The 27,322-nt window shown below is 38.9% G+C and overlaps 1 protein-coding gene across 6 annotated transcripts in view; it reads left to right on the forward strand.

Moving 5' to 3' along the window:
* ANKRD26 (ankyrin repeat domain containing 26) overlaps nucleotides 1–27,322 on the forward strand; it is a 93,220-nt gene that overhangs the window by 4,737 nt on the left and 61,161 nt on the right. For all 6 annotated transcript variants that reach the window (XM_060293256.1, XM_030836979.2, XM_030836980.2 and 3 more), the window contains exons 2-11: nucleotides 3,967–4,081; nucleotides 4,244–4,417; nucleotides 8,590–8,696; nucleotides 12,510–12,580; nucleotides 17,173–17,206; nucleotides 19,640–19,712; nucleotides 20,597–20,657; nucleotides 20,747–20,946; nucleotides 24,288–24,414; nucleotides 24,717–24,778. In XM_060293256.1, coding sequence (XP_060149239.1) covers nucleotides 3,967–4,081; nucleotides 4,244–4,417; nucleotides 8,590–8,696; nucleotides 12,510–12,580; nucleotides 17,173–17,206; nucleotides 19,640–19,712; nucleotides 20,597–20,657; nucleotides 20,747–20,946; nucleotides 24,288–24,414; nucleotides 24,717–24,778 — 1,024 coding nt within the window. The remainder of the gene's footprint in view (nucleotides 1–3,966; nucleotides 4,082–4,243; nucleotides 4,418–8,589; nucleotides 8,697–12,509; nucleotides 12,581–17,172; nucleotides 17,207–19,639; nucleotides 19,713–20,596; nucleotides 20,658–20,746; nucleotides 20,947–24,287; nucleotides 24,415–24,716; nucleotides 24,779–27,322) is intronic.

Consider the following 27,322-nt stretch of genomic DNA (forward strand, 5'->3'; position numbering starts at 1 on the left):
GCAGGATACAAAATTAATGTACACAAATCTCTTACATTCCTAAACACTAATGATGAAAAATCTGAAAGAGAAATTAAGAAAACACTCCCATTTACCATTACAACAAAAAGAATAAAACACCTAGGAATAAACCTACCTAAGGAGACAAAAGACCTGTATGCAGAAAACTATAAGACACTGATGAAAGAAATTAAAGATGATACAAACAGATGGAGAGAGATACCATGTTCTTGGATTGGAATAATCAACATTGTGAAAATGACTATACTACCCAAAGCAAACTACAGTTTCAATGCAATCCCTATCAAACTACCAATGGCATTTTTCACAGAACTAGAGCAAAGAATTTCACCAGTTGTATGGAAACACAATAGACCCTGAATAGCCAAAACAATCTTGAGAAAGAAAAATGGAACTGGAGGAATCAGGCTCCCTGACTTCAGACTGTACTACAAAGCTACAGTAATCAAGACAGTATGGTACTGGTACAAAAACAGAAATATAGACCTCTGGAACAGAATAGAAGGCCCAGAGATAAACCCATGCACATATGGTCACCTTATCTTTGATAAAAGAGGCAAGAATATACAATGGAGAACAGACAATCTCTTCAATAAGTGGTGCTGGGGAAACTGGACAGCTACATGTAAAAGAATGAAATTAGAGGAATGAAATTCCTCTAAAACTCTTAGAGGAAAACTTAGGCAGAACACTCTATGACATAAATCACAGCAAGATCTTTTTTGACCCACCTCCTACAGAAATGCAAATAAAAACAAAAATAAACAAATGGGACCTGATGAAACGTAAAAGCTTTTGCACAGCAAAGAAAACCATAAAATAGATGAAAAGACAACCCTCAGAATGGGAGAAAATATTTGCAAATGAAGCAACTGACAAAGGATTAGTCTCCAAAATATACAAGCAGCTCATGCAGCTCAATATCAAAAAAACAAATAACTCAATCCAAAAATGGGCAGAAGACCTAAATACACATTTCTCCAAAGAAGATATACAGATTGCTAACAAACACTTGAAAAGATGCTCAACATCACTAATCATTAGAGAAAGGCAAATCAAAACTGCAATGAGGTATCACCTCATACTGGTCAGAATGGCCATCATCAAAAATCTACAAACAGTAAATGCTGGAGAGGGTGTGGGGAAAAGGGAACCCTCCTGCACTGTTGGTGGGAATGTAATTGATACAGCCACTATGGAGAACAATATGGAGGGTCCTTAAAAAACGAAAAGTAGAGCTACCATACAACCCAGCAAACCCACTTCTGGACATATACCCTGAGAAAACCATAATTCAAAAAGAGTCATGCACCACAATGTTCATTGCAGCACTATTTACAATAGCTAGGACATGGAAGCAATCTAAGTGTCCATTGACAGATGAATGGATAAAGAAGATGTGGCACACATATACAATAGAATATTACTCAGCCATAAAAAGAAATGAAATTGAGTTATTTGTAGTGAGGTGAATGGACCTAGAGTCTGTCATACAGAGTGAAGTAAGTCAGAAAGAGAAAAACAAATACCATGTTCTAACACATAGATATGGAATCTAAAAAAAAAAAAGGTTCTGATGAACCTAGGAGCAGGACAGGAGTAAAGACACAGACGTAGAGAATGAACTTGACACAAGGAAGGGGGAAGGTTAGGCTGGGATGAAGCGAGAGAGTAGCAGTGACATATATACACTACTAAATGTAGAATAGCTAGCTAGTGGGAAGCAGCTGCATCACTTGGGAGATCAGCTCGGTGCTTTGTGACCACCTAGAGGGGTGGGATAGGGAGGGTGGGAGGGAGACGCAAGAGGGAGGGGATATGGGGATATATGTATACATATAGCTGATTCACTTTGTTATACAGCAGAAACTAATAAATCATTGTAAAGCAATTATACTCCAATAAATATGTTAAAAAAATTATTGAACTCTCCAGTTATGTTTATCCATTGTTTAATCCATTTGTTCATCAAATATAACTTGAATACCTATTATGTAGCAGATGCTTTCTACTCAGGACCCTGCATCTATCTCTCAGAACTCTTTCATCCTTAAAAACTTCATGTTGCCCCCGTGAGCACGATGAGAAATTTAAAATTTGAAGTATTAAGGCTTAGTCTCAATTGAAGCTTTTCTCCCTTCTTTCAAACAGAAGCATTTCTGAAGGTAGGAAATTGTAAAAGATAACCTTTACTTGTCCTTTTTGAACATTTATAGTGGTATTAAATACTACTATTGATCATTGGAAATGCCTGATTTCACACAATCTATAAATGTAAATATTGAATAAAATGAGCCATTCCTATTCATTTGAATCCTGAATTTCCTTTGGCTTAAAGTTTCCTGAAAATCAGAGTTAGAATTACTTTTTAAAAAATTCTTGTTTTGCTTGTTATTTTAGTTCTCTTTCCCCATGCTGCTTTTATTTTATTATTTTTTAAAAATTGAAGTATAGGTGATTTACAGTATTGCTCATCATGCCTTTAAGAACTAAAAGTTATTTAAGTGCCAACCGTGTGACTAGAACTGCAGTAGACCCGTTATACAGGCCATTATTTCATTTGATGAAAGGCACCATGGACTGTATGATGCCCCACTATTTTATATATTAATATAGAAATTTTTTTAAATGTTACCAACTAACAGATATAGAGAACAAACTAGTGGTTACCAGTGGGGAGAGGAAAGGGAGGAGGGGCAAGATAGGGGTAGGGGATTAAGAGGTACAAACTATTAGGTATAAAATAAGCTACAAGGATATATTGTACAACATGGGGAATATAGCCAATATTTTATAATAACTATAAATGGAGTATATAACCTTTAAAAATTGTGAATCACTATGTTGTACCCCTATGATATATAATTTTTATTTTATTATTATTTTTTTATTTTTGGCTGCGTTGGTTCTTCGATGCTGCGCGCAGGCTTTCTCTAGTTGTGGCGAGCGGGGGTTACTCTTCCTTGCGGTGCGCGGGCTTCTCATTGTGGTGGCTTCTCTTGTTGTGGAGCACGGGCTCTAGGCGTGTGGGCTCAGTAGTTGTGGCTCGCGGGTTCTAGAGCGCAGGCTCAGTAGTTGTAGTGCATGGGCTTAGTTGCTTTGTGGCACATGGGATCTTCTGGGACCAGGGCTCGAACCTGTGTCCCCTGCATTGGCAAATGGATTCTTCACCACTGCGCCACCAGGGAAATTCCGTAATATACAATATTATACATCACCTATACTTAAATTTAAAAAAAATGGCAACTTTAGGCACAGAGACAGAGATAATTAGACCAACAGGAAAAATGAGAAAGGAACAGACAAAAAATGCTATCAATTATAGTTGTAAGACATCATGAATTATAAATTTCATTCCAATGTCAGAGATGTTAAAATGTGAGAAAATGAGCATATTAGAATCACTGAAGTACAGTGTTCTCTCTAGTCCTCAAGACATATCTTCAAAAGAGGTATAATATCCTTTTATTTAATTGAAATGTTGCCCTTGTAAAATATTAGTAATAATTATGATAATATTACCTAATAATTATTGAGCTGTTATCTGTGCGAGGAACTGTTCTAAACCCTTTGCATGGGTTCTCATTTAAGCATCACAGTGGTGTCCTGTGAGATAACTACTGCTTTATCCCCATTTTGTTGATGAGGAAATTGAGGCACAGAAAGGCTAAGTGACAGCTAATAAGTGACACAGTTAAAGTCAAATTCAAACCCAAGTTGAGCTGAATCTCAAGGTCATGCTCTTTCTATTCAAGCAGGTTGTTCTTTCATTAATGTGGAGAGTAAGAAGAGCTAATATATATTGTTCTTTCTCCAGAAGAAAACTAAATATTTGTTTTAAAGGGATAGGAATAGCATGCTATTAAATGTTTTCAATTACATGAACAATTATATGTTTTGAAATAGTGCACTACAATTTCCTAAAAACTCCTCTCGGTTTCGTAGGACTGCTCTCCATTTGGCCTGTGCCAGTGGCCATCCAGCAGTGGTAACTCTCCTAGTGGAGAGAAAATGCCAGCTTAACCTCTGTGACAACGAAAACAGGACAGCGCTGATGAAGGTACATAGTAGCCAACCATGTCAACGTGAGATGGATTTGATTTAACTGCTTAGAATAAAAATGGATTTATCTCATTTAAATATAACGAATTGGTGAAACTTCTGGAATGTTTACTCTGAATTTCTAGAATTTACAGTCTGTGTCTTGGCATAACACTTATAGGCCATACAATGCCAGGAAGAGGAGTGTGCAACTATTCTGCTGGAACATGGTGCCGACCCAAATGTCATGGATATCAGTGGCAACACTGCTCTCCACTATGCTGCCCTTTATCAGAATATATCACTCGCAGCAAAGCTGCTTTCACATGATGCCAACATTGAAGCAAGGAACAAGGTATAGCTCAACTATATTTACAAAATATTTGCAATACATGGTTTTTTTTTTTGTTTTAGCTGCAGATGTTTTATCTATAATAATATGTATACTGAATACCACCCATCAGGCCCTGTTACCATGGAAACAACTCCAAAGCCAAGTCACGGGCTGGAGAAAGGTGGTGCTCACAGAAAGAGCACAATTCTGTCTCCCAGCCACCCTTCTACCCCAGAAGGGAAATCTTCCCATTAGGATATGCCTGGGAGTGGGTGGTGGGCTCAGAGCCCACACAAGACAAAGACCTGGGGGGAGGGAGATGAGGTGGGGGCTGGCTGCTTGCAGGGGCTCAAGGAATGGGTGCTGTTGGGGATGGATGGGAGGAGGAAGGAGACCCAGTACCCAGCAGGGAGAGCTGGGTGAGTGCAGGTGGCCAGGGCAGGCAGCAGGCCCTGAGCCCTCCAGGACCCCAGGTTCTAAGATTGGGGAAAGTGGGGCAGGTCGTGTTTGACACCCAGCAAGGGTGTTCCCTTATGCTGGTGGCCATTTGGTCCACCATGTACACCTTGGGGTCTTCCACACTCAGCCTGGAGGGCTCCTCAGCAGGGTTGTAGCTGTGCATGGGGAGCAGGTGATGGCGGAGCTGCTGTTCCTGCTTTTTCTATGGGATACACATTACCTCCTCCTGCTGCAGCCCCGCCAGGAACTCCCTCTGCTGACATAAATGGGGTCAGTTTTACATATTTGGAAGCTCAAGCATTCCCTGAGTGAAAATATTTTGAAATAACTTAATTATCTAAGATTTCACTTTAAATCATTATATTTCTAAAGAAGCATTAGAGGGTATAGCTTTCTTTTATGTGTCTATAGCAGATATTTGTGAAAACATTGCATTTGTTAAAGGTAAGACTTTTTTTTTTTCCCCAAATATTTTTTCCCCCGCTCAAATTTTTTTCCTGATTAGTGTAAAACAACACAGAAATGCAAAACTTGCCTTGGAGATAGACTTTGTCCTAAAACTCAAACAAAACAAAAGCATTTTACAATAATAACAATCTTGCTGCTGTTGACAAGTTCCTATGTTATTAAAAAATGATTTATGTAAAAATGATTTCTCTCTCATTACCTAAGGCTTCAGAGGGAAAAAGGAAAAGGAAAAGGAGAGAGCAGTTGAAATATGCAGGCCGGGCTTCCCTGGTGGTGCAGTGGTTAAGAATCTGCCTGCCAATGCAGGAGACATGGGTTCGAGCCCTGGTCCAGGAAGATCCCACGTGCCGCGGAGCAACTAAGCCCGTTAGCCACAACTATTGAGCCTGCGCTCTGGAGTACGCGAGCCACAACTACTGAGCCCGCGCCCCTAGAGCCTGTGCTCCCCAACAAGAGAAGCCACTGCAATGAAAAGTCTGTGCACCGCAAGGAAGAGTAGCCCCCGCTCACCACGACTAGAGAAAGCCCACACGCAGCAACGAAGACCCAACGCAGCCAAAAATAAATAAATTAATTAATTAAATTAAAAAAAAAAGAAATATGCAGGCCAATTTGGAAATTTGGCAGTTAGGAAGTGCCAAGAAGAGGTTTTTTGGGGGGGTTTTCCCCTTCAGTTTATGTATTTAGGCAAAGTTCTTTTCAGGTTTCGGGGGTAATAATTCTTATTTTGGGAAAGAGCCTAAGTGAATTGTAACCTTGCCTAGAGATCAATTTTAGGAGGACTCAGAGGAAATCAGATTGGCGGTGAACGTGTGGTGATTAAATGGGAAATAAGGGAGAAGAACAAATAATTAACTGACATATTATCCTGTTTTGGCAGAAACAGCCTCTTAGATAAGAGTCTAGACTCTGCTCTCAAATCTAGAATGTCTTGATGGGAAGTAAAGGGTTTATAATTAATGAGATCAAGTTGCATTTTGAGTTTACTCGTCCCTGTTCTACCTATTTACCCAGAAAAATTAAATGTAGTTTTGGTGACTCTTATCTCTTACACTTTTCTTTTTTTTTTTTTCAAATCCTCAATTGAGAAAAGGAATTGGCCATGTGGGTAGGAGATGAGACTGACATGGTTGCTACACTAGTTCTCAGCTAGAATTCTTCTCGTGAACCACAGTCACCTGGGAGAACTTATAAAAAATTTACAAGCCTAGGCTCTCCCCTGAAGATTTAGATTGAATAAATCTAGGAAGGCCCAGACATGTGTATTTGGAAATATTTCCTCGAGATTCTGATACAGCCCTTGGTTAAGAACAATGGAATGGATGAGTGTGATTTATAAATTCACAGATCTCAAAAATAAGAAATCTCTAGAAGAGTTGGAGTTTGATAGATGCTACTTCCATCAACTCCCTCCTTTCCAACAATATTAGCCTGACTTTTATCTTTCTCTGCCTCTGTGATTGAGAAGGTAAAAGGGATATTATTGGCAATATCTATTGGCTTGAAGAATAACTCCTTTTTCCTTCCAACCACTAGTCATTCACTGGCACTCAGAGAGTCTTTAGAAATTTGCTTATGGTGAGTCATTTAATAAGTAGAGTATGACCCTTTGCGATTTTTGCACCTTTTGTTATCATCCAGGTCGTTAGGTCAGCAGATGTTTATCACAAACAGGGTTTTCCTGACTGCAGTAATAGTAAAGCATGAGCCTTCTTTTGGTGAAAGCTGCATGACAGACTCTTGCGGTGTGTCTGTTAGGTTCACTGGGCCCTGGCATAAGCAAGATGATAGTTTTAAACAACAAAACCCATGAAGTTAGTAACAGTACAGATAGGAATTGTTTTAATAATTTAGTTTCAGCAGTCTTATGAACTAATTATCCATTTGGTTAACATCAGGGAGAATTATAGAAATAGATTGTAGGTTTTTTTTTTTTTTTTTTTTTGCAGTACGCAGGCCTCTCACTGTTGTGGCCTCTCCTGTTGCGGAGCACAGGCTCCGGACGCGCAGGCTCAGTGGCCATGGCTCACGGGCCCAGCCGCTCCGCGGCATGTGGGATCTTCCCGGACCGGGGCACGAACCCGTGTCCCCTGCATCGGCAGGTGAACTCTTAACCACTGCGCCACCAGGGAAGCCCATAGATTGTAGTTTTAACAGGCATTGGAAACATTCTTGAAGTGGGTATTATGAATCTTAATAGCAATTTTTATTACATGTTGAGACCCACTTTTGTTTTGTAAAACACATGATACTAAAGAAAGGAAAGGTTTTACATGCAAATATTTGCTTTATATCCACCCGTTTGGAAACACTCACAGCAAACATAAAAACACAAGTGGGCTATAGACTAAACGTGGCCCCTGGATGTGTTTAGCTTTTCTCCACAAATTGAGTCAGCATTTAAAATTTAGGAGACTCATGCAGAAATCTGCATTTCAGGCTTCTCTTAAGGAATCCAATCTGGTCCCCCTTGAGCCCACGCTACTGTTTGGTCTGCCGTGCAAAGGGTGCCCCTTCTGTATGGTGCGCGTTCTCCGGTTTGCTGGCCTCACCTGGGTTCTTCACTTACTTGGGTCACCTACTTTGCCTCCATAAGCATCTGTGTTTCCAGTTCCTGTATTACAGTTTATTTTGATAAATATTTCTAGATTTTAAAACAGTCATTAATTTATAATCTATTTCATATTTTAAAAGAATCTCTTAAGAATGGGATTGAAATTTTCAAGTTAGAATTTATAAGTTTTTTTTAAAAAAACTCTTTTTCTTTACATGTTCATGTGAAGAATCATATTCCCATTGGAATGTCTGTAAACCTTATGAGGTTAATTGGTTATCGTTGGATAGGTTATGCATGTTGCAGACAATATTATATCTTTCTCCTCAGCATTGTTCCTAAAATATGCAGTTGATTTAATAGTTAAATGATTATCTCTGGAGGAGTGTTTAGAGTGTATAGACTAGTATAGAGCAATAAAATAACTCCAGTATACCTGATAAATACTGTGATAGAAGCAAAGATCCTTGGAACCGGTAAATGTTGGAAGTGAGTTTTAGAGAATGACTTTGCAGTTAATCATGTAAAGAAGTGAGGAGCATTTTAAAGAGAAGGAAGAAAAGCACAGCGTGGGTGAGAAGGAAGGGGCTCCTTTTTATTTACTTTCTATATTAGATGTTTAAGTTCAGAGAATCTATTATAAGTTTTAAAATTCAGTTTAGAAATATGTAACTTTGTACCTTCTGTATAAAGTGTTTCTGCTGTCTTACAGGAGGACCTCACACCACTTTTACTTGCTGTAAGTGAAAACAATCAGCACATGGTGGAATTTTTAGTAAAGAAAGAAGCAAATATACATGTAGTTGATAAGATGAAAAGGTACAGTAGTTCTTTTTCTTTTTAAAAACCTTAGTGCTGTTCTAGAGTGGTGACAGATTAAATTAGTAAGAAGAGGATTAATGTATAATCAACACATCATCAGGTCGAAAAGCAATTACTCTGACTGTGTATCATGAAAAATAATATATAGCAGGATTCATATTCCTTTATAATATTGACTGATGTCATTTGCAACCTGATTTTTTTCTTTTTTTGGTCACACGATCTTATAATAGCTAAGGGATTTCGTATTAGTTTTATTAGCTTTATAAAATACGGATTCTACTTTTTAATTTACCTTATGACACAGTATTGAATTTCTTAATTCTTTTAGAATAATTTTTTAACCTCTACTTTGTATATATTTTTCCTTAAAAGATGCATGTCTTTGGGATGACTCTTTGCTTTAAATTACTTTCTTTGAAGAGTACTGATGTTATTAGGTTATCACTAAGTGATTGTTAATCACTATTACCAGATACTTTGGGCTCATCAGTTTTTATCCTTTTTCATTTGTAGTACTTTTTTTTTGGGGGGGGGGTACGCGGGCCTCTCACTGTTGTGGCCTCTCCCGCTGCGGGGCACAGGCTCCGGACGCGCAGGCCCAGCGGCCACGGCTCACGGGCCCAGCCACTCCGCGGCATGTGGGATCTTCCCAGACCGGGGCATGAACCCGTGTCCCCTGCATCGGCAGGCGGACTCTCAACCACTGCGCCACCAGGGAAGCCCCATTTCTAGTACATTTTGATGTTCTTATTTTTAATTGGTGAAGGTAGAAGGAAGAAAGATAGCTTTAATTGGATAAACATTTCCTTCAATGAAGACAAGTCATAGATGGGTGATAAGGAGGAAAGTGATGGGCTTTAGATTCAGACTGGGTTTAATTCCTAGTTTTCCTACTTACTAGGTGTATGACCTTGGGAACGTTACTTATTATCAGCAAATATGTTTCCTGATATGAAAAGGAGGATAGTAGTATATCCTTCAAGGGTGGTTGTGTGGAAGAAAGATTACATATATAGTATTTCATTTAGTGCCTAGCACATGCTTATCAGCAACATTAACTGCAACCATGACTATTTTTATTTCATTATTATTAATATTATTGTTTTAAGCCTGCAAATAGCTTTTCCTTAGCCTGACCTCTAGCTGATTTTGAAGTATAATATAACAGACTAAGGAAGAAATGGAGAATTCTTCCTTTATATACTCACCTGCTTCAGATAAGTGACCTCAGCATAGTTTCTTGTCCATCAAGGACTTTAAATTAGCAATTTCTTCTACATGCCATCCGAGTGGGACAGGAGGCTTCTTTTTTGTCCCTTCATTTTAGCCTTGGAGGCAATTTACAAAGATGAACACTTGAATATGTAAATGGTCAGTTCTGCATGGATGGGCAAGATATTAACTTGGTAAAGTATATGAAATTAGCTGTTAAAGTAAGTTAGCTAAAGTTCCTAAGGGTGAAGTTATCTCTCTGTTATTTTAGAACAGCTCTCATACTTGCTGTAAACTATGAATCAACAAATATAGTCAGGCTTCTTCTTCAGCAAGGTATTGATGTCTTTTCTCAAGATATCTATGGATGGACCGCAGAAGAATATGCTCTTATTAGTGGTTTTAATATGTAAGTGTTTACATTAAAATGCCAGTTATCACTAAACTGTGGTTAAAAATAATTTAACTGTTACTTGTTATGTGACAGGAGAGAGTTCTTGTTTGGTGCAGGCAGCTTGGGAATGGTGGTGAGATGTTCCCCATCATCAGCTGGAAACCAGCCGAAAGGCCAGACTAGTTAGATGTAGCAGTGGGCACAGGGTTCTTTATCTCAGGACTTTAAGACTTTATATCCTTAAAGATCCTAACGTTATCCATTTCATTCCAAGTGTAACCCCTGTGCATGGGGTACAAGTAGTGTCACAGCTCTGATTTTTCTAACTTGTTATTTGGGTCTTGAAGTGCTTAGTTCAGCAGACTATCCTATATTTTCTCTTGGGGACTTACTTCTATACTCTCCCTCTTAAATTTTGCAAGAACCTAAGGGATTCCCTAAGATCAAAGAGACAGTCCTCTTCCACAAGTCATTTGGAGGGGGAAAAAAAGGCATTCTCATCATTCTGTTGATTGCATTGATTCTGTTGCTGCAGTGTTGCTACTAAAACTGGTCTTAGCAGGGTCTCCTTGGCAGCTGGATCTGGAGTCTGGATGTTGCTCTATAAAGACCTTTAATAACTTTAAAAGAAAAAAGAAACTGGTCCTGCAGTCGGGTCACGATCGACCTTTGCTCCCGGGATGCCCTTGTTGATCCAGATTCCTCAGTCTTCATGGCGATGCACACTTAGACTTCAAAGTGACAACTTTTTTAGTTCTCATACATATGCCTGTAGCTCAGCCACTGTTCCAAAGCACCAGCACCCATTTCTGGCACCTGGGCCTCCTAGCTTTAGCCACACACACCCTCCCCGACACACTCAAAAACCTTATGTAGAGCCCACATCTTAGCCCAGATCTTCACGATGAGTTACCCTTTGAGGCTCTTGTCTTTTCTGCTAGCAGATGTCAATGGGAACTGTTTTAGGCTTTCTGAGAGGTTCAAATGCTCCTGCCGGGAGAGAGCTGACTTTCTTTTTTCCTTTGTTACCAGACCTGAACCTCAAGGCTGCTTTCTATCCTGTGGGGCACTTTTTCTTAGGTCGTGGAAGGTCCCATATCCTCCTCCTCAGAGTAGTGGGTGCCAGCTTGCCTCAGACTCCGGAACTGAGGTTGGCCCCTCAAGTGATCTGTGTTCCATGATAATGAAAATCTTCTAAATGATTTACATCTGCCTCAACCTTCAAAGTATTTTCAGATTCTGCCTCATAAGGAACCCATTCACCAGAAATCCCTGAATCTCAAGTAGGTTAGTTGGCATTAGGAGAGGTAAGCCCTGTCCAGGACTTGTCAGCATCCATTGTAAAAGTAGGCTTATGTCTTCCAAGTGAATTGGAGATGAACGTGGAGCTTAAGCCTCATTCTAAGAAAGATCTGTTGGTTCAGAGTTTGAGTAGGTAGAGAAGGAGTAGTAGTGGTCCAAGCCAGGTCTGACCTTTGATTAGTTTTCTACTCTTGGTGCGATTAGCTGCGATAATGGGGGACAGTTATGTTATCTAATTTAATGAGGTCATATATTTATAAATACATTCAGTTACAAATTATAGAACAGCTGAGAGTCCTTGAATTACAAACCACAAAGAAAGGACAGCTAATCACCCTGATTACTGACATTTTTCCTGAAAACTGCAACGTTAGAATGTTAAACCTATGAAAAGACACACACATTGGGTTTTTAATATGATTTTTTAAAGTTAATTTATATATTATTTATTTTTGGTTGCATTGGGTCTTTGTTGCTGTGAGCGGGCTTCCTCTGGTTGTGGTGAGCGAGGGCTACTCTTTGTTGCAGTGCGCGGACTTCTCATTGCGGTGGCTTCTCTTGTTGTGGAGTTCGGGCTCTAGGCGTGTGGGCTTCAGTAGTTGCGGCGCATGGGCCCAGTAGTGGCTCGTGGGCTCTAGAGCTCTGGGTCAGTAGTTGTGGCGCACGGGCTTAGTTGCTCCGTGGCATGTGGGATCTTCCCGGACCAGGGCTCGAACCCGTGTCCCCTGCAATGGCAGGCGGATTCTTAACCACTGCACCACCAGGAAGGTCCCACAATTGAAGTTTTGATAATAGCTCTGACATTGTCTGAAGTGATCTAAGAATTTAATATATTTGGTAATTGTTTTTCATATTAGTATTAAAATAGTAATATTATTTATCACATTTTTAATACATAGCAATCGCCAACTGATTTCTGAATATAAAGAAGAAAAGAGACCTAAAACTCCTTCTCAAAATAGCAACCCAGGTAAGACGTCTGATAGTGAATCACTCTTGGTGACCCTACCATAGATAAAGTAAGAGTGAGGAAGTTTTAATAATGAAAAAGCAATGAAAAAAACCAGTGTGTAAACTGCATGTATATTTTTATTTTTTTAATTAATTTCTTAATAGTCTAGTATTCAGAATTGTTTAAGAAGTTAATTGTAGGTAATTTAAAATCAGAGACAGTATTGTCTGAAAAGAAATCCACATATTTAATCATGGCGCCTAAAATCCCATATTATATCTTTGTGTAAATAAGAAAAAAGATTTTTCGGTTAGTATGTTGTATGTTTCCTCTATGATCACGTGAATATTAGTTATTGTATAGTGATTAGCCTCACTAAAAAAGTTACCAACTTTAAGCCTGGGAACTCAACAGTACCTTCCTGGTACTTTAAACAGATGGCAAACAAGAAGAACTGCAAAGCTGAGCCAGTGTGCAGCGTACCAAGAAGAGATTATTTTTGAAAGATACGTACTGATAGTACAGAAGTCAGAAAAGCAGTGCCTGGTAGAGAAGCACTGGTTATTTTCCATATTACTGTATCAGCGAGGTCTCGCTATTACCAACTTCATTCCTCACAAGTCCAAACAGAGTGAGATAGGCTGACTTCATCAGAACCAGATGTTTCTTCTGTGTGTTGGATAATTGTCATGACACTATAATTTTGTTAGAACGAGATGCTCTGTTGCCATTAGTTAAAGGATTATCATAATATTCAAATAGCCCAACTGGAGACTCAGCAAATTCTAATAAAAGCACAAAAATACTTCACATTAAGAAAAACACTATTGTGTTCCCTAGATGTGGCACCTAGCGCGTTGTACAATCTGTATGAGGACACCTCTAACATAGTAGACCTCTGTCCATCAAAGAACTTCTGTAGGTTGGTTTTACACGTTAGAGGAGATACAGAGATGAAATAGAGCTTTGGTCTTCAAGGTGCTCATAATAGAGTTGTCCCTGGTTAATTTCTGTATTTTTTTAAATGGAATTTTCAAAGAACACATTTATTTATTTGTCCACAAATTAACTATCAAGTATCTTTTAGGTACTAGGCACTATTCTGATGTCACAGGATGCAAACATGTAAAAAACACAGTCCTTGGGCTTCCCTGGTGGCGCAGTGGTTGAGAGTCCACCTGCCGATGCAGGGGACACGGGTTCGTGACCCGGTCCGGGAGGATCTCACATGCTGCGGAGCGGCTGGGCCCGTGAGCCATGACCTCTGAGGCTGCGCGTCCGGAGCCTGTGCTCCACAACGGGAGAGGCCACAACAGTGAGAGGCCCACGTACCACAAAAAAAAATAAAACGAAACAAAACAACAACAACAAAAACACAGCCCTTGCCCTCCAGGAGCTTGTTATTATAATGATCATTTTCATTATTTAGTATACTTTATTCTGTGCTTACTATGTCCCAGAGCCCACTAGGAGTTTATAAATTGTCTTTATGTATTTTTTTAAATTGGTGTTTCATATGTGCCAGATATTTTAAGTCCATGGTGAGAGATTCGAGTTTTAAAAAGTGCATGGACCTTAAGGTAAGCGTGCAGAGTGAGAAGTTTGCCAGGTAAAGAGGCAGAAGGACAGCGTTCGGCTGGAGGAACAGCTATCAAGATCACATGTTTTGCAGAAAGAACAGCAGTGCACAGGCTAAGATGTACGAGTGGACTTGGCAGGATTTATGAGCAGTTCAGTTTTGCTGGTGCAGAAAGGGTGCTGTGGGGATGGTTGGTAAAGAACACCTGAGGAGGGGCTGGAGAAAAGTAGGGCAGGCACTGAGCTCCACAGCGGGACAAAGGGAAGGTCTCCTGGGGACAATCTGAGTCACATACTGCAGGGATCCTCCTCTAGGAATTTGAGTACCAGCCAATAACGAAAAGATGTCAGTGGAATTATAAAGCCCTTAACTGAGGACTGAGGGTCTTGAGATGGAGGGAAGTAGCATTATTCCACATAGATCAGTTTCTTTTTTTTTTTTTTAATATTTATTTTTTTTGGCTGCGTCAGGTCTTAGTTGTGGCGTGCAGGCCCCTTGTTGCAGCGTGTGGCCTTCTCTCTAGTTGTGGCGCGTGGTAGATCAGTGCCTATATTTGTTCATCTGAGTGTGCTAAATAAAACTCTCATTCAAAATAAAAACTAAAAAGGAAAAACAAAAAAAAGAAAAGTAGGAGAGAATGGTGGTGATGTTGCAAAAATTTTTTTAAATGAAAAATTCAAGGAGGGAGTATCAATTATATCAAGTAAAATTACTGAAAAGAAAGTTGGATTTAACTCTTAAAAGTTCTTTGGTGTTAACCTTTTCATAAGGACAATTTAAGAGTCATAACATCTACTTTTTACATGAGTGGTACTTCTGATGTCCAAATAAGGAAAAATTATCACATCTACCAAGGTCCTACCTAAGTTTTTCATAACAGCCGCAGCTGCCCACCCAGGGTCAGCGAAAACAGTCTGGCCTGGTGAGTACGCTTGCCCGCGTCTTCCCAGAGTTGTCAAAACCTGGGAGTGGGACTTCCCTGGTGGTCTAGTGGTTAAGACTCCTTGCTTCCACTGCAGAGGGCATGGGTTTGATCCCTGGGGAACTAAGATCCTGCATGCCACTCGGTGTGGCCACAAAAACAAAAACAAAACAAAAAACCTGAGAGTCAACTGTGAGGAATTAAACGCTGCTTAGTTGGAGAAAATTAACTGATCTTTTCATTTTCTTTATAGGAACTTGAATACTTTAGAACATATTATCAATCATCAGAATTCTTTGTTTTTTTTCTGGTTGAAATAGGATTGTTGCTTGTTTCAATTAGTTTCTGACGTCACTGTTTCATCTATCCCTTTTACGCCTTTATTCAAATGGATATAGAAATACAGGAATCTCTAAGGCAAATATCAAGAAAAACAAATTTGAGGAAGGTTATTCTGTGAAATAACCTGACTGTAATCACATATAACACATCAACCCAAATAATACAGACTTCATGTAAACAGTGCAACTGTTTGAGAGGTTCCCCAAACCACACCAGGTTTGGCTCTTCCATAGAACTCCCAGGACTCAGCATGTGGTTGTACTCATGCTTGTGATTTATTACAGTGAAAGAATACCAAGCAAAATTAGCAAAGAGAAAAGGCGCACGGTGCAAAGTCTGCAGGACACCAGGCGCAAGCTTGCAGGTGTTCTCTCCCCGTGGAGTTACTGCATGTACTTCATTCCCCCAGCATCAGATTATGACAACACATGTGAAATGTTGTCCAGCAGTACCAGAGTCTCTCCCTCCCTCCTTCCCTCCCTCCCTTTTTTTGTTCATCAGCTTAAGATACGATGACATATGCCTTACAAGCTGAAGAAGCATGATTTCTATAATCATTTGCCACATAATGGGAAGGGTTGAGAAAAATGACATCCCTCACGACTACACAGCACTAACTGTTTGGACCGTGCTGCTCTATGTGGTGGGTCCAGATAGACTCTTGAGCAATGGAAGGACACAGTCTCAAGAGATTATACTTTTAAAATGTATATATATTTAACACTTAAAAAAAATTCAACTTCTCCATCCTTACCATCCAGTTGACCCCATTTGCCCTTCCCTGCCTCCCTTCCAGGAGATTAACCTTTATAAAACTGGAATTACAAAGTCTTTCATGCTTATCTTGCAATTGGAAATAGGGCCAGAAAGAGTTTGTTTCCTGTGTTTTGCCGTGCTCTAAAGTACAGTGCCTGTAGACCAGGCTTCCTTGTGACAGGGCGTTTTTACCCTGAACTGAAGAGCCGGAGAAGTTGTGTTACGTGATGGCAAAATACATATATTCTCTATGCACTGCTCTGAGTGATGGAAGTCCAGAAATATCATGCTATTTAAGTTTGCTATTGTCAGTTTATGGTACTGATCCTACTAATGATATCATTTTCTGTCAGTCTCACAGTTTGGTTAGGATTATGGTCATTGTAAACAGCACTTCACTTTTAGGTATCAAATTTTGATAAGTACTGTTCCTTTTTTTTTTTTTTTTTGCATTTGATAAATGTAAAGGTGGGGAAATGGCTCTCATGCATAATTGCCTAGCAGTGGTATAATCAGCATTCACTCTAGTATACTCTCCAGGTGTGGTTCCAAAGGAATACTTTTTTTTTTTAATTAATTAATTATTTTTATTTTTGGCTGCGTTGAGTCTTCGTTGCTGCACGCAGGCTTTCTCTAGTTGCGGGAGTGGGAGCTAACCTTTGTTGCATCACGCGGGCTTCTCATTGTGGTGGCTTCTGTTGCAGAGCACAGGCTCTAGGCATGCAGGCTTCAGTAGTTGCAGCACGCGGGCTCAGTAGTTGTGGCTCGCGGGCTCTAGAGCACAGGCTCAGTAGTGTGGCGCATGCGCTTAGTTGCTCCACAGCATGTGGGATCTTCCCGGACCAGGGCTCGAACCCGTGTCCCCTGCATTGGCAGGCGGATTCTCAACCACTGCGCCACCAGGGAAGCCCGCAGAGGAATACTTTTTAACAAAGCATCAGTCTTACACTTTTAATATTCTGTATTTTTCTATTGTTGATTTAAAATGTGTTTTACTTTTTCCTTTAATAGTGGATGAGAGTTCTGAAGAAGAGTCTTTAAGCAGGTAGGATTTTATGGATTTTTAAAACTTGTGTGTTTAACTAAGGGAACATGGAGAAAAGAAACTAATGTTTGTTGAGTGTTCTACTCTGGGTTAAACACTGTATTATGTGCTTAAATTTGTTACATCATAAAGTCATCACAACCGCTTTGCAAAGTAGCTGTGCTATATAGCTTACTTTATTAATTAGGCAGCTGTGGTTTGGAAGGCTTGGTTAATTGACCCATGATTCCATAGTCAACAAGTTGCTGACCTGTGATGTGACGGTCAGCCCCAGATCCACTCTCATGTCCCTCAGCAGAGATTGATAAGTACCCATGTAGCACTGGGGTCAAGATACAGACCCAAATCAGATCAACTCAGAAAGTCAGATTTAGTTATGTATTAACTCTGATTTAGAGTTTTCCTAAGAAACCTGGTTAGTCCAAGCCTTTGTCCTGATATATTTGACAATTGCAGTGGTAACTAGTACCTTGTATTTACCATTAAGGAGTTATGGCAGATCTCAGGTAGCTGAGGCCTCAGAACCATAGGGTTTTATACAAGCAAGACCTCATTAGGCAGGTCTTCTTAGATATAACGATATCTACTCTCCTTAAGGTGAATTAGTTTTCTATAAGAGAAGAGTATCTGCCTATAGACCATGTTATGTTAATTAAATTCAACATCTACATAGAGCATCTGTCTAGTTGATTTCTCTACTTACTGCCTTCCCAGTCTGGTTTTGGTTTTCCCTTCAGGGTAGTACCCTTGCCTGGTTTTCTGAAGTTTTTTCTTAGAGTCTTTTTTCTTTTCTTTTCTTAAATAAATAAATTTGTTTATTTTTGGCTGCATTGGGTCTTCGTTGCTGCGTGCAGGCTTTCTCTAGTTGCGGCGAGCAGGGGCTACTCTTCGTTGTGGTGCACGGGCTTCTCATTGCAGTGGCTTCTCTTGTTGCGGAGTGCTCGGGCTTCAGTAGTTGTGGCACGTGGGCTCAGTAGCTGTGGCTCATGGACTCTAGAGTGCAGGCTCAATAGTGTGGCGCATGGGCTTAGTTGCTCCGGGGCATGTGGGATCTTCCCAGACCAGGGCTCGAACCCGTGTCCCCTGCATTGGCAGGCGGATTCTTAACTACTGTGCCACCAGGGAAGTCCCGAGCCCATCCTTGATTCAGGAACCATTGCCTTCACAGGCTGAAATCTTAAAGGTTGGAGGCTGCTATTGAGCAGGCCTCAGGGGTGAGGCACAGGGGTGATTTGGGAGGGGAGCCTATAGGAAGGAAGATATTTAGGCAGTACATAGGGAAAGAGAGGCACAGCTGCCAGGACTCTGTTTCTACAGCACTGTCTCTGCTTGGGGATCTGAGTGCCTATGAGGGTTTTTAAGAGCTAGCTATTTATGTGGACCTGAATAAGGCAGGACCTCTATAGGAAAACTAAGTAGACTTTATAATTTTTAATGTTTTAATCTCTCTGGGAATAGTTTAACATATAAATTAAACATATAAATTTGTTCTTTGACTTTTGTACATTTAACTTGCAAACATTTCAGGGGACTCCCTGTACTGTTTTAGAGTAAAGGGGAGGAATGGGGCCTTCTTTTTTTTTTTTTTAATAAATTTATTTATTTATTTATTTAATTTTTGGCTGTATCGGGGTCTTCATTGCTGCGCGCGGGCTTTCTCTAGTTGCGGCGAGTGGGGGCTACTCTTCGTTATGGTGCGCAGGCTTGTCATTGTGGTGGCTTCTCTTGTTGCAGAGCATGGGCTCTAGGCGTGCGGGCTTCAGTAGTGGTGGCGTGTGGGCTCAGTAGTTGTGGCTCGTGGGCGCTAGAGTGAAGGCTCAGTAGTTGTGGTGCACGGGCTTAGCCGCTCCGCAGCATGTGGGATCTTCCTGGGCCGGGGCTCGAACCCGTGTCCCCTGCATTGGCAGGTGGATTCTTAACAACTGTGCCATCGGGATAGCCCGGGCAGCCTTCTTTAATAAGTGGTTTCCCTGCTGGAGAACCAAGACTGCCATTTTTGACGGACACAGATTAGTCTTTGAACCAGGCACGGACAATGGAGAAGGAACAGCATATCCTTCTACTTTATTTTAGGTCATCAGGTTTGTTACAGTTCGGGTAAACAAAAGTTATGTTACCCATTAATTGGGTTTTCAGTTCAGGTTTTAGGACTTTTGGTGGAAACAAATTATTCTCAGGCTCTGCCAGTATATTGGCTGTCACTCTTTGTTATGGGAACTAAGAATGGGTCTTAGCTAGATATTTCATAGGTTGGGAGAGATGGAAGCAGAAATAGGTAACTAAAAGCTTTTCTAAAACAGAGGCCACATTTTAATGATGTCAAGAAACATCATTTAATATATAGGCAACCAACCTTTCACTTGATTTTTGTTTGTTTGTTTTTGGTTAAAGAAATGAAGTCACTCATTTTTGTTATATATTTTTGCTCTGAAGGCTTTCCAACAAACCTGGTGTTGATGATTCATGGCCTACATCAGACGATGAAGACTTAGATTTTGATACCAAGGTAAAGTTCTCTCCTGTGAAATTAGTTTTCCTGCTTTGAATTTAGTTTTGTGTAGTATTAACTTCTAAAGTTTAGCAGTGGTCTACCTCTCATTGTTTTATGTTTGTAATAGAAAGTTGGTCAGAGCAAACCATTTTATAAAAATATGACTAGTTGAATTTTTTTTTTACTTTGCTAAATACTGAAGGTCGGGGCTGAAGAGAAAATGGGCTGGGAAGTAGATAGTGACAGGAAAAGTGTATTGGGAAGCGCTTTCCCACAAGGGAGGAAATACGAAATTTGGTCAAGCATAAGGATTCTTACTGTGACTTTTCAGCCATACTGACGTGATTTATATAATAGTCATGCTTAAATGAAATCTTTAGTGGATACAGTTACTTACTGAAATAATCATAGAATTTTCCTGGGGCCTTTCAGTTCCAAAACTATTTAGCATATATCATCTAGTTCTTTTTTCTTGGACAATTTTTATTTTGGTATCATAGAGTTGTTAGGAGAGAGCTTTGTTTTTCTCTGTTTCTGTCTTTGGTTCTGCATTAAGCCTAAAATAACAGTTGAAATTATGGAAATTTAGAAATTAAAATTCTGTTTCTCAAAATCCATATTATGAAGGGATTTTGCTGTGTTTTCTCAAGCATTCCATTAGCGTATATTCAGGGAATTCCCTGGTTGTCCAGTGGTTAGGACTCCACGCTCTCACTGCCAAGGACCCAGGTTCAATCCCTGGTTGGGGAATTAAGATCCCGCAAGTGGAGCAGGATCTTAGTTCCCCGACCAGGGGTTGAACCTGCGCCCACTGCAGTGGAAGCATGGAGTTTTAACCACTTGATCGCCAGGGAATTCCCAATACTTCTTATTCTTAAAGCTCTTGTTTTCTTCTCTAGAATGTCCTGAAACCAAGCTTAACAAAGCTAATGAGTGCTTCTCGGCAATCCAAGAAAAACAGTAAGTTATTTGAAGACTGTCCTTCTTGTGTTATTCACTGATTTGAAATTACAGATGTTCTCATGTACTCCACTTTGTTTTCACTATAGTAGAAGCAAAATGTGGCATCGTGAGGCCAGAGAAGAGAACCTTCTTTGAGGACAATAGTTCTGATAGTGAAAATGAAGATGTGGTCGAAACCTTTCCCAAACCATCAATCAGACTCCAGGGTGTCTCTCATCCTGCTTTCCCATCACCTGAACCTCTCCCAAAACCTCTCAAGTCTTTAGCAGGCCTTGGTCTTACAAAGGTAAGTTGTTCTGTTTTGTTTTTAACTTTTTTTTTTCTGTGCTTTTTCACATACCAGACCCCTGATTCTTACAGTGATGAAAAGAATCCCTTACAGAAATGGAATTCCTCAAGATCACGATAGAAAACAGTGTAACAACAAGAGCAACAGATGTGCAGGATTGAGATTTATGAACGTTGGTGGCAGTAAACCATTCTGAAGTACGCCATTATGAAAGGAAAGAATTAGAAAGCAACTAGAAAGAACAGCTAGATGAATATGCAGATGGGGAGGGGGATGAAGGGGAAGAATTCATTTAAGAAGGACAAGATGAATTTAAAGATTGAATGAGGGTCAAGATGAGAGAGATTATTATACAAACACAACAGAAATAGTGGGGTTAAGTGAGAGCAGGAACTCTATAAAATATGATAGAAATTATTTCAAATTCACATTAACAAGAGAAAGTCAGGTCATGGGAAAAAATGCTCGTACTCTTTTGAATGACATATAGTTGATTTTTATGAAGAACTGAAAGAGAATTTGATCCTAACCTTTTTTGATTGTTCTTTTTTAATTGAAGTATAATTGATTTACAATATTGTGTTAGTTTCAGGTGTACAGCAAAATGACTTGGTTATACATATGTATGTATCTGTATTATTTTTTTTTCAATTCTTTTCCATTATAGTTTATTACAAGGTATTGAATATAGTTCCATGTGGAAGTTAGTTTTAATCTGAAGTTTTTTCCTTTTTAAAAAATTCTCACTTTTAAATTAATAAGGTTATGTCTTATATTTAATCTAGCAAAACCCTTGTTCATAGATAATGCAAGATGAGCTCTGTTTTAGACCTTATCAGATTTATTTTGAATTAAGAATTTTTGGCCCTTCTCCTTCTTGTGGTTTCTTACTTACTGTTTGGTATATACTTAACTTACTTAACTAATTTATCTTACTGTTTGGTATCATCTTGGTAGGCATTTTAGATCTTTTTGAGAATAGACAGAGAGGAAATAAATAAGTATTTTATCTAGTTTTTCACTAAGATTATAATTTCTAATTATGTAAATGAGGTTCTTAATTTCAAGTCATTAAATGAGAAAATTTTAAACTGCCACAGTCTTAAAGAAAAAAATATAGAAATCATTTTTTCTGGAGAGATTCTGATTTATCTTTTCCTAGTAATATCTGTACATAATGGGCACATATACACGCATCAAATGAATGAAATCACAATTTATGATTTTTTTCTAATATAAACTACTTATTATTATAAAATAATAAGGAAGGAAAACTTACCAGCAGAGTGTACAAAATTATCTCTGGAAGACAATTTTTTACTTTTTAAAATATCTCCAGCAATAGGTACATTTCATGTTATTCTTGAGAAACTTTATTAACTTCAGTATTTATAGTTAAACTAGCATGTAAATATTTTGTTATACAAGTTAAACTAACATGTAAATTCTTTCATATCTAAAACTCAGGAATCCTGGTTACTTGATTTTTTAGTCCCTTTGTTCTTCCCTCGTGTGAATATTGGGTCCTGTTTGTTAATCATAGATGTATCTGAGAACTTTTAAATCTCCAACTTGGATAATCATAGTTTTACTAATTTTTTTAGTACTAAATCATTTCCCCAATCTTTAACTGCCATTCTATAAGGCGTAGATAGGAAGAGTTATTAGCGTGCTGTTCACAGGTGAATAAGAAAATCATGTGAATTTTAAAATAGGGTTTTATGTTTCTTCTGTACATCATAGTAGTACTTAAAAATGCCTTATAATTCCATAATCACATAAACATTCTCTTCTACAATTTTTTTTTTTTTTTTTTTTTTTTTGTGGTACACGGGCCTCTCACTGTTGTGGCCTCTCCCGTTGCGGAGCACAGGCTCCGGACGCGCAGGCTCAGCGGCCATGGCTCACGGGCCCAGCCGCTCCGCGGCATGTGGGATCTTCCCGGAACGGGGCACGAACCCGCGTCCCCTGCATCGGCAGGCAGACTCTCAACCACTGTGCCACCAGGGAAGCCCTCTTCTACAATTTAAAACTTGTCTTTTAAGATTAATTTTTGAAAAGGAATCTTCTTGTAGTCTCTTGAGTTGGTGTTTTACAATTAAATCTTTTCATTAAACTTAAAAATGCTTATTGCTATTATATCCCAGAAATGAATATTTGCACATATTCATGAAAGAGTATATTTTATATCCTTAAACAAATGTTGCAATATATAATCGAAAAATTGAAGCTCATAGTTTTCTTCCCCAGTCTTGTTTATATTTTCAAAAGTTCAGAACTCTGCATAGGTTTGCATCATTTAATTATACCAGGTTAGTATATTTTACAGATATTTATCTTAACATCATATGCTTTTCCTGAACAAGTTTATCTATTACTAATCCAAATGCATTTATCCAAATCTTTCTTCTAAGTCCCCTGGGTGCCTCAAATTTCTTATGCCCCAAGCTGAAGACATTGTCCCTGATGCTTTCCTCTTTCCTGACTCTTTGTAAGCTACTCTGTCATCTGTCTTCCCCATCCTAGTAGATAACATCACTGAAATACCGAAGCAGGAAAAATCCTGGACTCCATCCCTCCCTGAAATCACCACATCCTGTTGCTCATCAAGTTCAGTATTTTCTACCTGCTTACCATTTTTCATTTCCTATTACTTTCTCACTTATAATTTTGAAATGCTCTTTTCTAGTTTTGCTCCCCTGATGTTCATCTTTATGTTGCTGCCAGAGTGACCTTTCTAAAATATATTTGTGAAGATGTAACGCCTCTACTTATGTAGTGGATCCCCATCACGTGAAGGAGAAAGTTCATGTTCTAGGAGGACACTTGCTTTTTTTGGTTTGGCTCTGATCCTCCAGTTTTGTCTCTCATTACCATTCCTGGTAACTGTGTTCTAGTTTTCCACGTGACTTGTTATGTTGTTTCACGCCTCGTCCTTTTGCTCAGGCTGCCCTTTCTAGAATCCCCTTCACATCCCCGCTCTACACTGTGTCTGTCTTTTAAGACACAGACCTGTCTTTGCAGCATTTCCTGAGCTACCCAGATACAGCTGACTCCTCTTTCCTTTGTGCCCTTCCTGTACTCTGTTCACATCAATTGTAGAGCTTTTGAATGATACTTTTCTCTTCTTATTTGTTTTCATGTAGCTCTACTTCTCCTAGAATACAAAGCAGAATCAGTCTTCTATTTATATTTCCAGCTTTTCTCCCAGGATAGTGCCTATGATTTGATAGATCCAGTAAATGTTTGTTGTCTTACTGATTGATTGAATGACCAAATGAATGAATATGATGTTTTCTGGAATTAGGTGTTTGTTTTATTTTGTTTTGTTTTTATAGGAAGGAGCAACTAATCCAGAAATTGGAGAAAAAGAAAATGATACTGATGTTGAAAGTACTCCACAAGAGCAAATAGATCATAACAATTTGACTTCTTTTGATGGAGCACACAAAAATAATAGGAGTGGTAAGTTAGTGAATTTTTATGAATTTTTTTCTATGCTTAAAGCCTAGTATAAAAACATCTAAAGTCTGTAGATCGAAATATACGATCCATTTCTTTTTAAGTATGTTTCTTTTGCTCTATTTCTTCAGAAGTATCCCAATTACTACCAACTTTTTCTTCCTGAAAATGCCTCAACCCTCTGAAATTCTTTTCTGCTACTTTATTTGATTTAAATATTTGTGGATGGAGATAGACTTATACAGGTATTTAAAATTCATAGTAGTAAATGTTCTCATTAATGGATCTGTGGCTGCATTTTACAGATATGATGTCAGCATTAGGATTAGGAGAAGAGGAAGGTATAGAATCACCTTGGGATTCTGAGGTACTGTCTTCTATTATTATTATTTTTTTTTATTTTAAAATATAAGCACTGAGTGATGTTAAAACATAAAAGGGAGGATGCTTTGACTTTACTTTCTCACCTTTGCATTTGCCCATCAAAATTTTTTCCTTATATTTTTAACCTGTAATTAATTAAATAATTGTGTGCTAAATATAATAACTACCACAGAGTGCACTTTTGTTAATTTGCAGGATTCACCTAATGAAACCAGTGTAGTATAGAGCAAAAACCAAGGCTTAGAAGTCATAAGGAATCAGTTTGGGTTCTGAAGTTAAATTTATCTAAAAACTGAAGCATTATTCCAGGTCAGCCTATGGCCAAATGTATGTTTCTTTTTTCTTTTCTTTTTTTTTTAAATTTTTGTTGGAGTATAGTTGATTTACAATGTTGTGTTAGTTTCAGTCATACAGCAAAGTAAATCAGTTATACATACACATATATCCACTCTTTTTCGATTCCTTCCCCATATAGGCCATTACAGAGTATTCAGTAGAGTTCCCTGTGCTATATAGTAGGTCTTTATTATTGATCTATTTTATATATAGTAGGGTGTATGTCAGTCCCAGTCTCCCAAGCAAATGTATGTTTCTTTGGTACATATGGATGTGTAAAACTCCTAGTGAGGTTCAGAGAGAAACAGGTTGAAATGTAGTTTTTTACCACTTAGACCTGAAAAAGATAGTGCCTGAGAATTAAAAGTATTATTACATTTGGATTGTCAAATAGATCTCCAAGGAACATTTCAAGAGAAGCAAAAGAGTGGGGAATAATAAGTATGTGGCGTTATAATAACAACAGTTTGGTTTAGCAATGTTTTAATAAGTACACACCATTTTGGATAGTTAAACTAGTGTGCGTTGAGTACCTTTATGGCAGCCGTACTTGAAGTAACGTAAATATAAAGTAATGATGACCTGTTGTAAAGTGACAGCTATGGAAAGAAATAAGAAGGGCCTGATCCGTTAGATATAGGCAGCTGCTGCAGTGATACAGCACTGTTTAAAGTCAAAAGACATGGTAGCATCCTGGTTCTGTCACTAGCTGTGGGATCTCGGAAAAACTTGTCTACCCTGGTTGAGCGTCAGTGACCTCCTTTGTAAAAATGGTACTGGTACCCACTTCTCAGGTATGTGTAGGGAACAGATGTGGTAACAGCTGTGAACACACACTGTAAACTGTAAAGGGTGCTATAGAAATGTAAGACAAAAATGATCACAGTCGCAATTAGTGACTCACTAAATGCTGGGGCACTTTTTTAAAACCCGAAGGACAATAAAATGACAGTAGTGTTAAGAATAGGAAAATTAGAACGGGCATGTGGATTTCTAGTTTGGGGTATGTTAAGTTTCTATAGACTGTTATCGGAGATCTCCTATAGGTATCAAGTGCTTTGGTACTTGAGGTGCTCTCGACATTTTAAATGTTTTGATCTTAAATAAATTCCTGTCATTGAATACCAACTATGTGCTGGGCAGTTAGACACTGACTGTACCAATTGAGGGGTTAGGCTGTAGTGGTGGGAACATAAAACCAAACAGGAATCCTTTATAAGTCACTGTTAAGTCCTTCATGTAAAGAAAATGGAGAGGGCTTCCCTGGTGGCGCAGTGGTTGAGAGTCCGCCTGCTTATGCAGGGGACACGGGTTCGCGCCTCGGTCTGGGAAGATCCCATCATGCCGCGGAGCGGCTGGGCCCGTGAGCCATGGCCGCTGAGCCTGCGCGTCCGGAACCTGTGCTCCACAACCGCAGAGGCCACAACAGTGAGAGGCCCGCGTACCGCAAAAAAAAAAAAAAAGAAAATGGAGAATGTTAAGTTAGACAACATTGAGAGAGTTTGTAGTTAGGATGGGGATGGGAGTGGGAGTGGAATTTAGGTAGTCAGAAAAGATCTGCATGTGAGAAAAGCTACCAAGGGGAGGATGGGAAGGAGCCTGTTATGTGAGGGTCCAGGGGAGGGACATTCTGAACAGAGAGAACAGCAGATCCCATCTGTTCGTCATTACACTCTCGCATCTTGGAATGACCAGGAAACAGGAAGTGGGGTAACTGTCCTTACAATCATTTTTATCATTGTTGTTGTATGTAGAAAGTAAAATGTGCATAGTAAAAGCTTGACACATTTAGATGATTAATAAATAAATGTTCTTATTCCCTTATTAAAGCTTGCTGTACTTTTTTGAAGAGTTGCATAACTATATTTAAATTTTTTGCTATTATTTAAACATAAAAGTTTTTCTTACTACTTCGCTATTTTATTCAACTAGTTTTCCTATCAATAAAAATTTTATCAAATAACAGATTCTTGTAAGCCCTTGTTTACCTAAATGAAGCAGCTTCTATAGTGTTCTGTTTATGCTCAACGTGACATACTTCATGGTTTCTTTTCATGCCAAGTATATTATTTTAATACTAAAAAATTTCTGTCTTTAGAAATATTTTAAATTTATAGCAAGTGTACTTATTAAAGAATTTATTTAAATACATATTTTTTAAAAATACTCTCTTCTTTTGACAGGGAATGCA

Source organism: Globicephala melas, chromosome 2 (genome assembly GCF_963455315.2).
Source record: "Globicephala melas chromosome 2, mGloMel1.2, whole genome shotgun sequence".
Taxonomy (NCBI): Eukaryota; Metazoa; Chordata; class Mammalia; order Artiodactyla; family Delphinidae; genus Globicephala; species Globicephala melas.